Below are 16,017 nucleotides of genomic sequence, written 5' to 3' on the forward strand. Positions count from 1 at the left end.
TTTGCACGGTTGAATCTTAGAACCGAAATTTCATTTATGTATTTGTTCGGATTAATGCTTTATTGACTCATATACCCGAAAAACGACCCAGTTTATGACCGGGCCAGAGGTGTTTGGGCCGCTCAGCAGCTCCACGCCTTCTCCGGTGCTTGTGCTGGCCGAATATGAATGCCATTGCTTCCTAAATATCGATGCCAACGGCGCAATGGTGACTGTTATTTGCCTCTAATAGTTTTGGCATATCGGGCTTTAGTCTCATTGCTACAGCAAGCAGCGATATCCGGCCAGGAAAAAAAATTTTATGCGGCCTGGTAGGGCATCAAAAAGTGCTTGCATTATTGAGATAGGTAGCATACGGCTGTCCAGGTTGACCTTATGCACCTTACTAAGATTTTCAGATCTTTGGTATGTCTAGAGTCGTTTGCTGGCTTTGAATTCTACCGCGGCACGAATGTCCGGTGAAACGGAATAAGGCATCGCTAACATTGACACTATCGTGAACTTGCGAGCCGCCATCAATTCACAGTTGTGCGGCTCGACCGCTCTTGTCTATGCTGATTCACGGATCCAGTAAAATTGGGTGATCTCATGCCGTTGACACAAATTTATCCCCCAATGCTGCCGAGATACAAATCGGCAGCCAGATGAAGCACTACCGCACTGATGGCGGCGTGCAGTGGCTCAACACAGTGGAGGTTCCGTCAACTGTACATACCAACTTCAGTTTACAGTGTCGATCCCCCCAAAGCATATAATCATGTTTCTTCGTCCATGGTGGGATTCATACTACAGTAAAGAAGCTCTTACGGTCTGTCTGGTGGCCTGAGAAGAGTCCCACAGCGGAGAAGTATGCATTGTGATGCCCGGATTCTCGGCAGCTGAAACGGCCAAATTTTCCTGAACAGATATTTTGCAAGGTCGTCCGATTTCTTCGAAGATTCAGGTTGGTTCGACAGTAAAACGTCATTGTAGGTCTGCCAGATGCACTGGTCAGAATAGTATCGACGTCGTTGTCTACAGATAAAGCAAATTCACTTATCTATCACGTGCTCCAGCTCTAGCACGGGTGTCACTCACGTGTTATTTTCAAACATCTGAAAGCTACATTTATTCTTCAGAAGTATCATAACGGGTAAGGGTACTAGATTTGCTAGTGCATTCTAGCGGGCCTTTCTGACCCGCTTACACTATGATTATTATGTGACCACTGCGAACGGCCGTGAGGCAAATGGGGAGAAAAAGAGAAGCAATTGCAATGTTCTGCAAAATCAGCTACTCTGATTATAAAACCAATTGTTTGGCTGGAGCTTATTGCTTGTACTGAGTAGATCTTTTATGTGACAATCCATTCGTATAACCGTTGCTCTCCCAAATCCCTGGTATCCTTTGAGAAGGCCTCTCCATTTCTGTCTTGCACCGGATGATGCGCGGAAAGCAGGTACTCCTAGCAGCAGATGGACCTAGAGAACAGGTGACTAGTGCATGCCGCTACATGCACAGAGCTGATGGAAGACAAGTGCGGAACTGTGATGGACGGTAGCTATATGTGGATTCCAGGCATAAAAATTCGATCCTGGCGGAATGGCAGGCTCTACGATGTGCATTCGAAAATGCTTAGACGAAGACATTTGCAGTCAGGTGGCTAAGATGGTTGGCATTCGCTTGAAAATCAATGCTCTTATTGAATCTAGTGATTGGCCAAAATGTCACACTTGCCAGAAATCACCGATATTCGCTTTCTGGAAATGGTTCGACACTCCTCAGTATACTCGCAAACCGTGCCGCGCAAGCAAGTGACCTGTGTGGCAGTGGATGATCCACAGGTGGCCGTAGCAGTGATGGACCCTGGCTATCAATGGGCACCGACGAAACTGTAAATAAGAGCTTTTAGTGAGCTGGGGTGGCGAATGCCAGCCTTCTTGGTGTACAGAGGAGCCGTTGAGAGCTCCGTTGCCCAGACAAGAATTTGCGGCTCTGCTGGGCTGACAACGCTAGTCGCCAAAGAAGCTGTCCCTGGCGCTCCTCGGAGATTTTTCTTTCCCAGCGCATGCTCAACCTGAATCCCTACCTCCTTCTATGACTATCACCTGGGGACTCGCTAGCTACTGTTTTGATGGTATTCTCTACACTCAGATATATGCGCAGCCAGTCCCAGGTATGTTGTACTTACATACATACCTATTCCCCCGTTGGGCCTTGCTTTCAACTATGTTGCACGCTCAGGGCGTCGTTGCATGCAGATGCTACGCTATGAGGCATGGAGGCAGCACCGAAGCAGCGCATATTTTATTTCCCTTCACACATTTTACTGGTCGTCCTTTTTCACGTAGCAGGAGACACACACGAATTTTCGCTCTCATGACAGCGAGCCTGTGCGCCTCCAGAGTCGAGTTGATTTGTTCCCTCTTTCGGTATTGGTTAGTGTGTGAATCTCCTCCAGTCATTTTCACCTAAGCTACCGAGATACACACTTGCATTTCGAGAAAGCACTGTTTTCGGGTTTCGGCGTGCCTGGGGAGTAATGATAGTGCAAGAACTCTTCAGCTGTTTTAGCGAGCAGTTGCTTCCGACAAACAGGTAGGATTTATATGCACGTGTGCTTTGAAACTGAGAGGAACATCGTAGTCGGTTAAGCTACACTCAGGCACCTTCAACTACACTAGACACACGAAAGAAAGAATTGGTAGAGCATGACGGATTGGTGTTTTCTTTCATACGCCTTCTTGATTGTTGTAGAGTCGTTTTGGCTCAGCACAAGAAGGCGCACTAATATGTACGCGTCCGCTAGGTGCTGTGTGCAACTAGCTGTGAATGTTAAAAGTGCTCAGAGGGCGCGGCAATCCGCACCCTAGGAGTTGTCTATTTTTCTCCCCTCACCGCCAAATTTACACTGGGTGTCGAGTTAAGTGTCTCTCCCTACCGCGGGGACCTTAGAGGAAGCGATACGACGACATGCAGGCACAACGTTTGAATACTAGGCATGAAGCGTGAGTGCATCTACTTACCTTCTGAGACGCGATCAGGCATGCACCATAGCGCGGCCCTTAACCACATCAGTTCGAGGCTGAGCCTCGCCCCGGCTTCTTTCAGTTGGCTTCTAAAAAAAATCAAATTTTACGAAGAACCTCTCCCCACTCATTGCTGCTAATTGGCCGGAAACGCGGCATAGGGGGATGCTGCAGTCGGAACAGCCTCGGAAAAGCTATGCAGCTCGACATCAGCATCGAACGTGTGTGTATTTCGATAGAGAAGTGCCATGAACGCCCCTAGCAGCAGCGCTTCGTCTGCGGCGATGCTTGCTGGGAGCGAGCCGGGTAGGCGTTGTTGATGTGTGCCTGCAGAAGCACAATGCTGGAGACACAGCAAAAATGTGTTTTCCAGTGTACAACATGCGTTACAGCAGATCTGTTTCGTGCAGACCGTGCGCCGCAGCCCCACGAGTACGCTGGATGCATGCATGGCATGCATGCCCTTGAAGGTTGAGAAGCTTAGGTATAGCGGAGAACTGCACTCCTTCCGTTCAAAGTAATAGAATTCTTTCAAAATATGGAAATCAGGCTTCGTGTTTTGGGAAACGCGCCACAACAACAAGGGAGATTTTACCTCCAGCAGCGCGAGGATTAGCACTTCCAAATCGAGGGTGTTTACAGCCTCATTGCTCTAAACTCGTAGCCTTACACTTTAGTACCCTAATTGGTACATCGGAGGATTGTATTCCTCCGCGCTGGGGCCTTGTGGCTCCTTATTTCTTTTTATGCCTTCTCTCTCTCTCTCACTCTGTCTACACAGCGGCAGCTAGTCCTGTATAGCGGCGGCTGCTGCCGCCTTCCTGCTGCAGCAGGACGGCAGCAGCAGGAAGGCGGCACGGCAATCCCAGCGACCTTATGAGGGCTGCGCGTTGCCGCGAAACGCAAGAAGGCTCCTTTTTACTACTTTAGAGGCATTTGCAAGCCCCCTGGGGGTGTTGGCTGTGCGTTAGGGTGCTTCCGCTGGGCAGGAACTCTATCGTCCTGTGTACGTCCAGCGGCGTTTCGCCGGTTAGAGGCATGCTACCAGCCTGCACGAGCTGCAGTCGTGTCATCACTCAAAGTGTTTCTACGCGTAGCTTTCTTTCCCACCTCCTGCACACGCCTTTCGTGCTTGCTGTAAGGCGCAGCGCGGGGGGAGGGGGGCCTGGAGGCTCGTAGAACGGCCTCTAAGTGGGATCGCAAGGAGACGCGTTATAAATATCTCTGTTTTCAAACTATTCGCGCGAAATGCCGCTCTTGAAGCCGCGCGAGCGGCTCCTCAAGTCTGCCATCGCTGCCGAGGCACGACTGCGGTACAAAGGCCGTCGCATGCACAAGAGATTTCGCAGTTGGGCACAGCACCGGTAAGCCCTTTGCTGCGTAGAAATAGGTGTATATACCTATTTAATGGGAGCTGGTGCTTTTCGGCTACGCCGCTGTGCGTTGCTAGCCGCGCCAAGTGCCTCCTGGCTGTCGCCTTTGCACGAGCGCATGCGGGGGCGTTTCGACGACCACCTCTACGTGTGCAGCGTAGAAAAGGAGGCTTCCTTTGTTTGAGGGAGCTAGTCTGTCTATGTGGGAGCATCCGACTGCCCGGCTAGTGCCCCTTTGTTTGTGGCTACGCTCTGATAGGGGTGTGTCTCGGGATGCACACACGTGCATGTGCATATGTGTGTATGTGGTTGTCTCAGCGTGCGGCAGTACTGGCTTCCCCAGCGGGTGTCTCTGCATGCGGATGCAGCAGAAATGAATCCCGCGTATTTGAGTGCGGCTGTGCAGAAGGCTGCGACGTTGCGCAAGCACGACGCCGCTCTATGGTATGTGTGGGTAGCGTGGGAGCCGTGCAGAGGCTTGCCAAGGTGTAGAGAGAGGGAGGGGGGAGTTGAGTGTGTGACGAGGGCTTAGTTGCGCTCGTATTATGTCGACAAGAGTAGAGCAGCGTCTTCCACAGTCCGGAGAAGCGGTGTGTCAGCATTTGGCATCATAAAAAATGACGGATTAAGGGGAAATTTCAAGAACTGAGAGAGCTTTGCGCGCGCGTGTCTCTGCCCTACGTAGGTTTGGCTTTGCTCGAAGGGCACAAGACGTGGCGGATAGCTGCACACCTTACCAATTGGGGTATCTTTTTTACGGGTAGGACGGGAAGCTGAGTGTCAGCATCTCGGTGATGTCTTTGCATAGAGCCAGTCGGATGCGCAAGAGGGGCAGCGTGAAGGAAAGCAAGGGAGGGAGCATCTTGACTGAGGGAGGGGTGCCAACTGCGTAGCTTGTCTTGACACGGCTGTGTGTGTGTGCATCGAAAGAAATGCTCGACTGCTTCTCCTTTGCTGCCCTTGATTTTTCGGTTGCTCGGTGGAGCGTTGTCGCATGCCTTCTCCTGGCACATTCCGTGGGTGTGCTGCACGATTGAGAATGCTGCTGCCTCTGCGGCGTTGTGTGTGTGTGTGTGTGTGTGTGTATATATATATATATATATATGTATATATATATATATATATATATATGTGTGTGTGTGTGTGTCTGCTTTTGGTGCGTGCTAATGCTTTGCTTGCTCGTCCGCTTGTTGTCGTTTGCCCCTCATCCCGTTGTTGTTGTGCATCTTCGCGGCTTGAGAATGCTGCTGCCTCTGCGGCGTTGTGGGGGATGGGTGCCTTGCACCGAGATTGCGTCTCCCCTTGGTGTGTGTTGTTGAATAAGGTTCGGAAAAGCTCGCTTTCTGCATCCCCCCCTCTATGCCTCGTTGCTCCGTTACGCAACGGCCTCGCTCGAAGACTTTGGTTCACATGCACTAATGACAGTCCCTTGGGCGCTTAGCCGAGTGGCTTTGAGGGATGTGTCTGCGCTTACTCAAGTAAGCATTCAAGAAGGCGCGCGGTGGTTTTGGAGGATATATATATATATATATATATATATATATGTGTATATATATATATGTGTATATATATATGTATATATTTATTGACACCCACACAGACACATACGCACACAGACACATACACGCACAGACACATACGCACACAGACACATACACACACAGACACATACGCACACAGGCACATACGCACACAGACACATACACACACAGACACATACACACACAAACACATACACACTCAGACACATACACACACAGACACATACACACTCAGACACATACACACACAGACACATACGCACACAGACACATACCCACCTACCCATACACATACCCACCTACCCATACACACACACAGGATAGCGTCAGGCCGTAAGTTTCCTTAGGGAAGATGTTTTGCTGTTGAATCGCCATACAGCCGGACATAGGCAGGCTGAACGCCGTGCAGCTCTCTCGATGCATGGCAAACGGTTAAGCAAGCGTATCGCCGAGTCTGCGGGGACGCTGCTGGAGCTCCCAACTCTTGCCATCTTGAATGAAAGGGTTCTACTGTTGAGGCGCTTACTTGCATGCAATCGGTTAGCAGGCCCCACTCGGGCTGCCTTACCGCAGAGAGGCGCTCTCGCGTGACAACTGTTGAGTTTCCTCAAATGCTGTGTGATTGTTGCTCATCTGCAGGTTGGGGAGGAGGCGGTGCTCAAGGCTTCCATGATGAGGCCTGGTGATCTCATCAAAGTTGCTGTTAGCCTTGCAAAGTTGGTGCGTCTCACTACTGAGGAGCCTATGGCAATTATGCCCCTCCGAATATTGCCTCCTCGTGTTGATTTCGCCTTTTGAGATCCCCGTTCAAGGCTTTTGCAGCCCTTGCGATCGCGCGCTGTTTGGTGGTCACTCTCCTGCCAGTACTGTAGCCAGCTTCTTCGCCTCGCTGTACGCTGCATGCTATACCTTCTTGGCCTGTACGTACACCTGGAGTCCTGCGGCTGCCGCATGAGGCAAGTGTCGCGTGGGCGCAATATATATATACACACACACACACGCATGCGTGTGTGTGTATTGCTTCCTTGACGTTTCTCACAGCAGGAGATTCACCCCCAAAGCATGTGCAGCCGCTTCGCTTCCTTTCTTGTTGTCTCCCTTCAGGGTGTTTCCCCTCCTTCCCTCAGGGAACGGCTCAGCGACGCATTGCTACCGGTCTTGAGAGACGCTCCCGCGCTGCAGTTTCGGGGCTGCATGCATCCCCTTGCCGTTCTTGGGATGTACACGCAACCCCTCCAGATGCTCGTCATGGAGAGATTCTCAAAGTGAGGAACTGACCTCATGGACCTCCGCACTGGGATCGGCTGTCTATCCCATCATCACGCGTGCTTCTCTGTGTGTTTATTTCGGCGCACACGGGGGGGTGTCAGCATCATCAGACACAGCGCTCCTCGCGAATCTGAAGGCGTATACTCCGGCCGATCCTCTGGTAGATGCCCCTTAGAGTGCCGCCTCCACGAAATCCTCCATGTGCTTCTCGCGGGTGTTGCTTCGTGAAATGTGTGTTCATCATCTTTCATGCGCATCGTCACAACACCTCTGAGAAGGCTCCCCAGTAGACTCGCGGCGGCTGCTGGAGTTGCTCTGCGCGCGCGTTTTGTGCAGAGTATTTATCAGCTGTCGTCCTCCGCATCTGGAAAAGGCCTTGCAGACGGCTGTCGCCCTGCGTGTACTTCAGCCGCAGATCTGGGCAGCACTTCCGCGCAGAGTTCGGCAGTTTTACGCGCGGCTCAGGTGAGCGTTTTCAGCGCAAGGAGCGTAGGGTTTGGAGTTTGCTGGGGGTGGGCAGGATCTGTGGGGCTGAGGGGGGAAGTTAGTCTCTCGCTTCTCGGGGTGCTCGTGATGGCGCTTCCGTGCTTGTCCTTCCTTGCTGCCTGGCTGCATGCATCCCTGCCAGAGCCACTGGCGACGATCCTCTCCCTGCAGCCGCTGCACACGCCTTCCTTCTCTTTTAGTTCTTCTTCTCTGCTCCCTCCGTCCCGCCTCTGCAGCCAGTGTCGCTACTTCCGCTGTTGCACCTGCAGCTTGCGCCGCATTCCCCACCCAATACGTCGCCCTTCCGCTTTTCACTGGGAGGTCTCGGACTGCCTGGCCGCCTTGAATACGCCTCACCGCAACACGTTCCAGTAAGTCCATTAGGGAGAGTGGAAGTCGCGAAAGTGCTGCAGCCGTAGCAGCTGTAGCAGATGTAGCGGCTACAGCAGCACCTACGCACTGGGAGAGGCGCGAAGAGGCGCAAGCCGAAAGGAGCATGCAAGCGCAAACAGACGGCATCCCTGGCAGTGAATTTCTAACGAGGGGGGAGAAGGGGGTTGCTGTCGTTGCTACCCCGACCACAGAGGACGATTCTGCCTGTAGTGGAGGCTCTTTCTTCTGGTGCTGCCTGCTGCATGTAGTGCGGCCTTCTCGGGTGGTATCATCCCTAAAGGTTTCGAATTCGGACTATATATATATATGTATGTATTTGTATATATGCATGCATGTGTTTTTGGGGCTTGCTTGCACTATCGTTGTCAGTTGGGGATGTTTCTGGGTGGATATCGGAGAGGCAGGAGATCGGAGGCGGTGCATCTTCGTTGATGGGCCTGCAGCCTTTTATACGGGAACGACTCACTACACTGAGGCAGTCAAACTGCAGCACAGGTCTGCTTCTGTTGCCGTGGATGTGTTGGGCATCACGCTGCTGCCGGATGGTGCCTGCAGTGTTTGTAGAAGTCGTGTTCTTGTCGGCTTTTCTGCCTCCCCTTTGGTTGGTGGTGCTGCGTGTCAGCCCTCCTGAGCTGGACACGTGCATGTGCAGAACGCTGCAATAGGGACTGCCTGACCCTAAAACTTAGGCTGTCTGGAGTTGTTCTGACTTGCTGCTGCTGCTTGTGTGTTGCTGCCATTAGGGTGCTGAGCGAATTGGGGTGGGATATCCGGCGCGTGCAGTGGTTTGACTGGGCATTACTCGAAGGAAAGCCGCAGAAGATTGCGTTTTTGCGGTGCGTGCTGTTATGAGCACCCTTGGTGTCGTTACACCCCGTCGTCGGTGTCGCTATACCTCGTGCATCGGTGTGGCGTTCTTTTCCTCGACATCAGCCAGGCTTCCTGGTGAATGACGTGCCACTACGCGGCGATTTGAAAAAAGGCAGCACATGATGCAGCCAGGCGTGCCATGCGCAGTCGAAGAAGCAGCACGTGCGTAGTAGCAGTAGTGAGCTCGCGTTCGTGTTTGTCTGCGTTTCAGGAACCTACGCTCCAACCCCCCCCTTCCGGCTCACCTGCCGGATCCATTGCCTGCCCTTTCTTCAGAGGAGGTGCAGCAGCGTCTCCGCCTAGTCAAGCAGCAGCAAGAGCAGCGACAGCTGGAAAGCTGCGCGATAGCAGCTGGCGCTGAGGCGCCTCTCGCGAAGAATCTTGCGTTGTAGAGAGGGAGTCCAGCTGCTTCCAGTGATGCCTTTTGTGCGATCGGTGCTCTAAAAACGCTTAGTAGCGCTTGCTGGCAGTTTCGAAATGCCCATAGACACGCTGTGCATGCTGTTGCCCCTAGACAGCCACCCACCCCCATCGCGCTTTCATGCTTTGCGTGTTGAGTGTCGACCTCAAAGTATTCCCACTAGCCAAACGACAACGTTGCGTACTACACACTACATTTAGAGAAGCAGCAGCTCCTGCTGCCGTATACAGCTCAATCAGCATGTTTAAGCAACAACCTAAAAGGCAACTGTAAGGGGCGGCCGTCTCGTCCTGCTGTCTCCTTTCGTGCGTCTGTCTCCATGGCTTTCCATCGCCTTGCCTCTAACGCTTCTCCTTCTCTACCGAGACATGCGTTCTCATGTGTGTATGTATATACAGATGTACCTCGTCCGTTATGCTTTTGAGCGTATTATCTTTCTGCCCCTCATCTGCTACTCGTGCCTTGGTGCGCCTTTTTCCCACTACAAAGCCTAGATACATAGGGGATAGAGGGATATATATACAGCCTAGTCCAGTGTGTAACACGTCTTTTGCATGAGGCCTGCCAAGAAACGATGAAAAAGAGACCCAGCCCAGCCAGACGCGCTCCAAGGGGACAATAATGAAACTACAGAAAGTCATCTAAGTTATCCTCTTCTTCTTCCTGCTGCTGCTGAGATTGTAAATGCTGCTGCTGCTGCTGTTTCTGCTGTTGCTGTCCAAGGGTCGCCTGCAAGTGCAAAGGCGTTCGTACTACTGCAACAGCGGCATCCCCTCCTGCGACTGATGCTGATGACTGCGAGGCAACAGCTGATAAAGAGGGGCCTACAGGGGCGGCAACAGGTGCCTCTTTGACATCAGGTGTGGATACAGCTGCTGGCGATTCTTCCGAGGGTGGGGTCGCTAAGGCTTGCTGGTGCTGCTGCTGCTGCGGGTGCTGTAAATGCTGCAGCGGCTGCATCCACTGCTGCTGCTGGTGCTGCAAATGAGGCTGCGAGCTGACGGGGTAGTGTAGTTCCTGCTGTGGAGCCTCCTGTTGGGGTGACTGCTGCCAAGCGTGTTGCATGGGCTGTAGCTGCACTGCGTGTTGTTGCTGTTGCCACGCGTGAGGACGCATTTGCTGCTGGATAGGCTGCAGCTGGGGGGGGCCGTGTTGAAGTTGCGGATCTGCTGCAGGAGGAGGCGCGATGTGTTGTGGTTCCTGTGAGAGAACCACCTCTCCCTCCGCATGCAAAGCAGCAATAAGGCCTTCAGCATCCGTAGGTGCTCCTGTGGAGGCAGCGCCAGCAGCAGCAGCCGCGTCGAGGAATGCCAGCTGCTTCTCCAAGCCATGCTGTCGCTGGTGGTATTGCAATGCCTTTTCGGAGAGAAAGCAGCAAGCGAACTTGCAGATTCTGCAAGGGTAAACAGTGACACCCTCGCCTAGCTCTTCTGACTCCTGGATGGACTCCTTGCACCTGCAGAAACAGCGGCAGCAGGAGCACCCACACTTTACGCAGGAGCCATCCGACTCCTCTGTAGTATGTCTGAACTAGTGCTAGCGCTGTGATGCACGCAACAGGACAGGCAGCCGCAGCCATACGCGCACATGCAGCAGCAGAAGCCGCTTGAGGCGTCCCTTGCAGCTTAAGACAACGGCAAGAGCAGCAACTGAAGCGGAGGCAGCAGTCTGGAAGGGTCGTGGGAAGCGTGTATGTATGTCATGTTAGTGTGAACGTATATGTGTGTATGTTTGTGAGTGTGTATATGTATGTGAGTGTGTATATGTATGGTAGTGTCAAAGTGCATGTGAGTGTGAAAGTGTATGGTAGTGTGAAAGTGTATGTGAGTGTGAAAGTGTATGTGAGTGTGTATATGTATGGTAGTGTCAAAGTGTATGTGAGTGTGAAAGTGTATGTGAGTGTGTATATGTATGGTAGTGTCAAAGTGTATGTGAGTGTGACAGTGTATGTGAGTGTGAAAGTGTGTGTGAGTGTACTTACACTAGGCACTGCCTAGAAGCGAGCATCAGCTCAACACATGCACCGCAGGTCAAGTGAAGACAAGGGAGCTGCGGATCACCACGCATACAAAAGGCATGTGCAGCCACGCGGAGCTTCTGCGCAGCCATGGCGAGAAGAAGGCGCGATACACGGGAAGGTGCTTGAGGAGAAGGGGGTGCTTTGCTATGCGGGAAAAGTGCGCTTCTGGGAGAAAAAAAGGCCTAAAAGAGGGGTTTTGGAGATGCGAGTTTTCGTACCGCCCTAAATCTCTGTGCCATAGGAAGCGAGCAGGCGCTGCAAAGGAATGTGCGGGAGTCAGAAACGGAGATTACTTCGTGTCTGAGTTGCTGCACGCGGGGTCGTACTGCTGTGGAGGAAGCAGGCAGTAGCCGTGAGGCTGCAGTCGTCCCCCCCCCTCCCCCGCTGCCTGCAGCTGCTGCTCCTGTAGTTCCCACCGTTGGACCCGAGGGACCCCTCCAGAAGGCGGTGTTGCGCAGAGGGAGGTTCAGCATCTTTTGCTTCGACGGCGAGGAACGCAGAGGGGCAGCCGAAGCAAGCGCAACAAATGCCTGCTCTCCGGAAGGGCGCTGGTGCTACAGACAGCGCGTTGACGGGCGTGTAGGAGAGTCGCGAGCCGCGAACCGTCATGAATTTGTATATATTTTCACGCCTCAAGCTACATGCAGAGCGGCGACACCCGTCGGGGCAGCAGCAGCCAACGCTCGTTCATGGGCAAGGCTCCTCTGCCCCTGGTGCAGGGGGAGGCATGTGGCGGTCTAGCGGATCCTCTCCTGTTGAATACGCAGTTCTTCGGATATTGCAGAGAAAATCCTAGCCACTGTTCTCGCCAGGTAGGGGGTAGCTCCCATTTTCTCTTTCTCCGATCAGGTCGCTGCTCCCTTGGCGTGCTGTATGCATGCATGCATGTAGGCATGCATGCATGAAGGTGGCTGGTGGCAAGAGGCCCTATGCTACGCTACTTAGAGTAAATCCAACGCGCATAATATACGTTTCACGGTGGAAGGCTGAGGAATACTCGGCGCACCGGATCTGAGGCGGCAAAGTTGTGTACTTTTATGTATCACTGGGGTTGCAGAAGAGCAGTCGCAACGAAGAAATGCTGCAGTACGAGGGGGGAAAGCCGAGCTGTTGCATTGCGTTGTGTCCTTTTAATGGGGACGCTCATGAAGATTCATCGCACATAGACCAATGGTGCTGAATGCTGAATTCATAGAATGCCTGGCAACGTGGCCATAGCTTCGCGTGTTGCTCTTGCTGCTGCAGCACGGGCATCATGCCCTCCAGTTTCCTACGGGGCCCCACGTGTGTGTGCGCCTTCACCGCGACTTGAAGCAGCAGCAGCAGCAGCAGCAGCAACAGCACAGGCACCGCCGAACTCGAGGAGCCTCTGCAGCCTCTCCAGCGACCCCTTTTTGCACAGTTCTCCGCATCATGCATGCTGGAGCGGCAGAGGGAAGACGCGCTGCTTTTCCGTCTTAAGAGACCCCAAGCCACTCCACAGGGTGTTAGCTGAGCTTGAGGCTGCTGAGAAGGTCAAAGGGCAAGACAGCAGCCGCGGCAGCAACGCAGAGAGCACATTTATCTCGGAGAGGGCATCCACTCGCGCTTCTTCTGTTGAATGGAGTGCAGTCGCGACGAACAGCAGTCCTTGCAACAGCGGACACAGCAGCGCTCGCATGCCTTTTTACGATGAAGACAGCACCGCGTCAGACAGCTTCCTCGACTGTCGCGATGGAGAGACCATCGAGACGGTTGAGGCACAAAGCCCCCTGCCGTCGCTTGGCTTCGGAGGAGACAGCTCTTCCAGCACAGCGAGAAGCAGCAGCGGCGGAGACAGCTGGGGCGGCTCCACTGCCCCTCCTCCCTTCCAGGCGCTGCATGCATCTGCAGAGATTGTGGCATCTCAGGAGCAGCTCGAGGCACTGGCTGCGGAGGAAGCCTCGACAGCAGCTGCCGCCTTTTCCCAGCGGCAGAGGGAGCTGTTAGACTGTGTTGCAGCTGCTGCGGCGGGGGAAGGGGGGATAAGAGGGGCACTGCAGCAGTCCTTCGAGGATTTGCTGCCGCCTCACATTAGCGCAGCTGCTGCGACAGGTGCAGGAGGCGCAAGCAACGGAGATGGAAGGCCTTTAGGCTCTGATGCAGAGGCAGACGACGCCTTGCTGACGCCTGCGCAGCGATTCTATCGAGACAATCGAGAGTTGCTGCTGCAGCGCGCCGAACAGTACCTCCTTGGAAAGCAGGCAGCAGCAGCAGCTGCTGCTGCGACTGCGACTGACCCCGAAGGAGCCGAAGAGGAAGAGTGGGGTGGCGCTGCAAGTGCGCTCGAAGAAGATTGGAGAGCTTATTTCAATCCAGTCTACAAGCCACCGAAGGGGTTCAGCTGGCCTGTTGGGGGCGGTACTTCTGAAGCCGATGGGCAAACAAAAGTTGCTGCAGCTGCAGCCTCCTCTGCTCCTCCCGTGTATGTCTCCTGCACCCATGCGAGGCAGCAGCCGCCTTCAACAGTCGCCACACATCGTGCAGCAACGCCGGTAGACGGCTCTAAGCAGCCTATGCGGTAGCTGCAGGAAATCCACATGCTGGAAGGGAAAGCTGCCACCCTCGGGCAGCAGCGCCTTTCTTCGAGTGTCTCTCTTTATCTGTCTGTCTTTATCTATCTGTCTGTCTTTATCTCTCTTTCTGTCTCTTTCACTCTCTCTTTCTTTCTCTCTTCCTCTCTCTCTCTGTCTCACTGTCTGTCTCTCTTTATCTATCTGCCTGTCTCTCTTTATCTATCTGCCTGTCTCTTCTCTTTCTCTCTTTCTTTCTTTCTTTCTCTCTCTCTTCCTCTCTCTCTCTCTGTCTCACTGTCTGTCTCTCTCTGTCTGTCTCACTGTCTGTCTCTCTTTATCTGTCTTTCTGTCTGTCTCTCTCTCTCTGTGTCTCTTTTCTCTTTCTTTCTCTCTCTCTTTCTCTCTCTCTCTCTCTCTCTCTCTCTCTCTCTCTCTCTATCTCAGTCTCACTGTCTGTCTACGCGTTGTTGCTGCGTGCTTCAGGGATCTGGAGTTTTGCAAAGGGCAATATCCAGCATTGAGGGATCTGAAAAGCCTCCTAACTCAGGTCTGAGTGCCGGTGTGCAGGATGGTGCAAGTATCTTTGCATGCGTTCATGAGATTCAGCCTCTTTTTCTCCTGTGCAGGCGCATGCCCGAGTTGTCGTCGTTTGTTGTTACTGCGCTGCTATGCTTTTTGCTGCGTTGCCGCCATTACAGGAGGGAGTAATCGACATTGTGTATTTGAATTTAGAGGCTCACAGCCGGCGAGACTTGGGGGTTGTTGCCTTGATCGGGACCTGCAGTACTGCAGCCCACTGCAGGTCTGGTGGGGTGGTTTGGTTGTGCTGTTGCTGCTGCTTCTGCTGCTTCTGCTGCTGCTGCTTCTGTTGCTGCTGTTGTTGATACACTTTGTAGGCTTTCGAGGCTTTTCCTGCTGGTGCGTGAGAGACGGTGTGCTTCCTGCAGATGCAGAAAACGTGTGACAGAGGAGGTCTGGAGGGGAAGGAAGGGGGGCGGGGGATAGTGCGATCTGGCACGCTGCTGCTGTGGCGTATATGTTTTCGCGTTTCTTTAGGCGGGTATCTCGGCTGCTTCGCTCGCTGATAGCCTCCCTAGAGATACCCCTCGTGTCGGATAGCTGCAGCTGCAGCACAGGCAGCACGAGGCGTAACAGGGCACGTACCAGCACCAGCAGCAGCGAGTGGTTTGTGGCCTGCCTAGGTCCGGTGTCTGTCCACCTCATGACGCCTGCAGCAAGAGCCTTTTACAAGTACTTTCAAGACTTGTGGCTGCTGTTCGCCGCTGTTATCATTTGTCGGGTGATGGTTTTGCGCTGCCCTTTCCCAGGTGTATTTCTGACTGTCCGCTGTTCTCGCTGGGGGTGACGTGCTGCTGTCTACTTCAGATAGATCTCGGTGCATGCCGCATGCGTCGGTCCTTCTTGCGTGTGTATGTACAGCGTGGAAGTCGCATGGACTTCCAACTGCGAAGGCAGTGCAGTACCGCAGCGTGAGCGGGCAGAGGGCGCTCAGGAGGATGCCCTTGTTCTGCAGTACACTGGGGATCAGGAAGACGTGCTGCAGCAGCAGCAGCAGCTAATCCTGCAGCGACTAGAGCACTTACAGCGAAATCAGGCGGGATAGCAGGGAGTGACCCTGCTTTTATAAGGCCCTTGGCAGTACAAACGTTTCGCCTTGTGGGAGGGGAGAGTTCTGGCTAGCCGTTGCCGGCGCAGTACGCTTGTGTTTTAAGTAGGAGTTTATTTTTCCTAGGGTAGGGAGTAGTAGTGCAAATGCAAGTAGGGGCCCCCGGCAGCAGGCCGATAGTTCAGTTGGATAGAATGCCCGGCTACGGACCGGGTGGTCGTGGGTTCGAATCCTGCTCGGCCTAGTTTCTTGGCTTCGAGTGTGTAGGTTGTGTGTAGTTTGGGAGTGGGTAACACGTTTCACTTCTTTGGGTATAAAGGCGTGGACGCCGTGGTTGCCTCTTCGTATTCTCTCTCTGAGCAGTGCCTTAAGGAGGCAGAGGGAGTCCTCACTTTGGGCATTGGTGGATGTGTGCGGTGTCTGAACACCGAAGTTCAGGGTGCTAGCAAGACACAGGCGAACGTCAGACTCTCTA

The 16,017-nt window shown here is 53.4% G+C and overlaps 3 protein-coding genes and 1 non-coding gene across 4 annotated transcripts; 3 read left to right on the forward strand and 1 right to left on the reverse strand.

Annotated features, from left to right (window-relative positions):
* Window positions 1-4,256: 4,256 nt before the first annotated feature.
* LOC34623146 lies at window positions 4,257-5,145 on the forward strand. Its single transcript, XM_026338691.1, has 3 exons — window positions 4,257-4,372; window positions 4,700-4,825; window positions 5,067-5,145. The coding sequence occupies exons 1-3, from the start codon at window positions 4,257-4,259 to the stop codon at window positions 5,143-5,145; spliced, it is 321 nt and encodes a 106-aa protein (XP_026194476.1).
* Window positions 5,146-9,592: 4,447 nt separating this feature from the next.
* On the reverse strand, window positions 9,593-10,940 carry LOC34623825. The gene is made up of 5 exons (XM_026338738.1): window positions 10,905-10,940; window positions 10,360-10,693; window positions 10,115-10,236; window positions 9,823-9,842; window positions 9,593-9,719 (listed from the first exon to the last, which is right to left on the reverse strand). Exons 1-5 carry the CDS (start codon window positions 10,938-10,940, stop codon window positions 9,593-9,595), a joined length of 639 nt encoding a protein of 212 aa, XP_026194523.1.
* Window positions 10,941-12,577: 1,637 nt separating this feature from the next.
* On the forward strand, window positions 12,578-15,539 carry LOC34623826. Its single transcript, XM_026338739.1, has 5 exons — window positions 12,578-13,824; window positions 14,399-14,462; window positions 14,614-14,717; window positions 14,972-15,166; window positions 15,356-15,539. The coding sequence occupies exons 1-5, from the start codon at window positions 12,578-12,580 to the stop codon at window positions 15,537-15,539; spliced, it is 1,794 nt and encodes a 597-aa protein (XP_026194524.1).
* Window positions 15,540-15,712: 173 nt separating this feature from the next.
* On the forward strand, window positions 15,713-15,786 carry Trnar-acg. The gene has a single exon. It is a non-coding gene; the product is annotated as a tRNA-Arg (tRNA).
* Window positions 15,787-16,017: the final 231 nt, after the last annotated feature.

The sequence above is a fragment of the Cyclospora cayetanensis genome, unplaced genomic scaffold (genome assembly GCF_002999335.1).
Source record: "Cyclospora cayetanensis isolate NF1_C8 unplaced genomic scaffold, CcayRef3 CcayRef3_contig_3, whole genome shotgun sequence".
Lineage (NCBI taxonomy): Eukaryota > Apicomplexa > Conoidasida > Eucoccidiorida > Eimeriidae > Cyclospora > Cyclospora cayetanensis.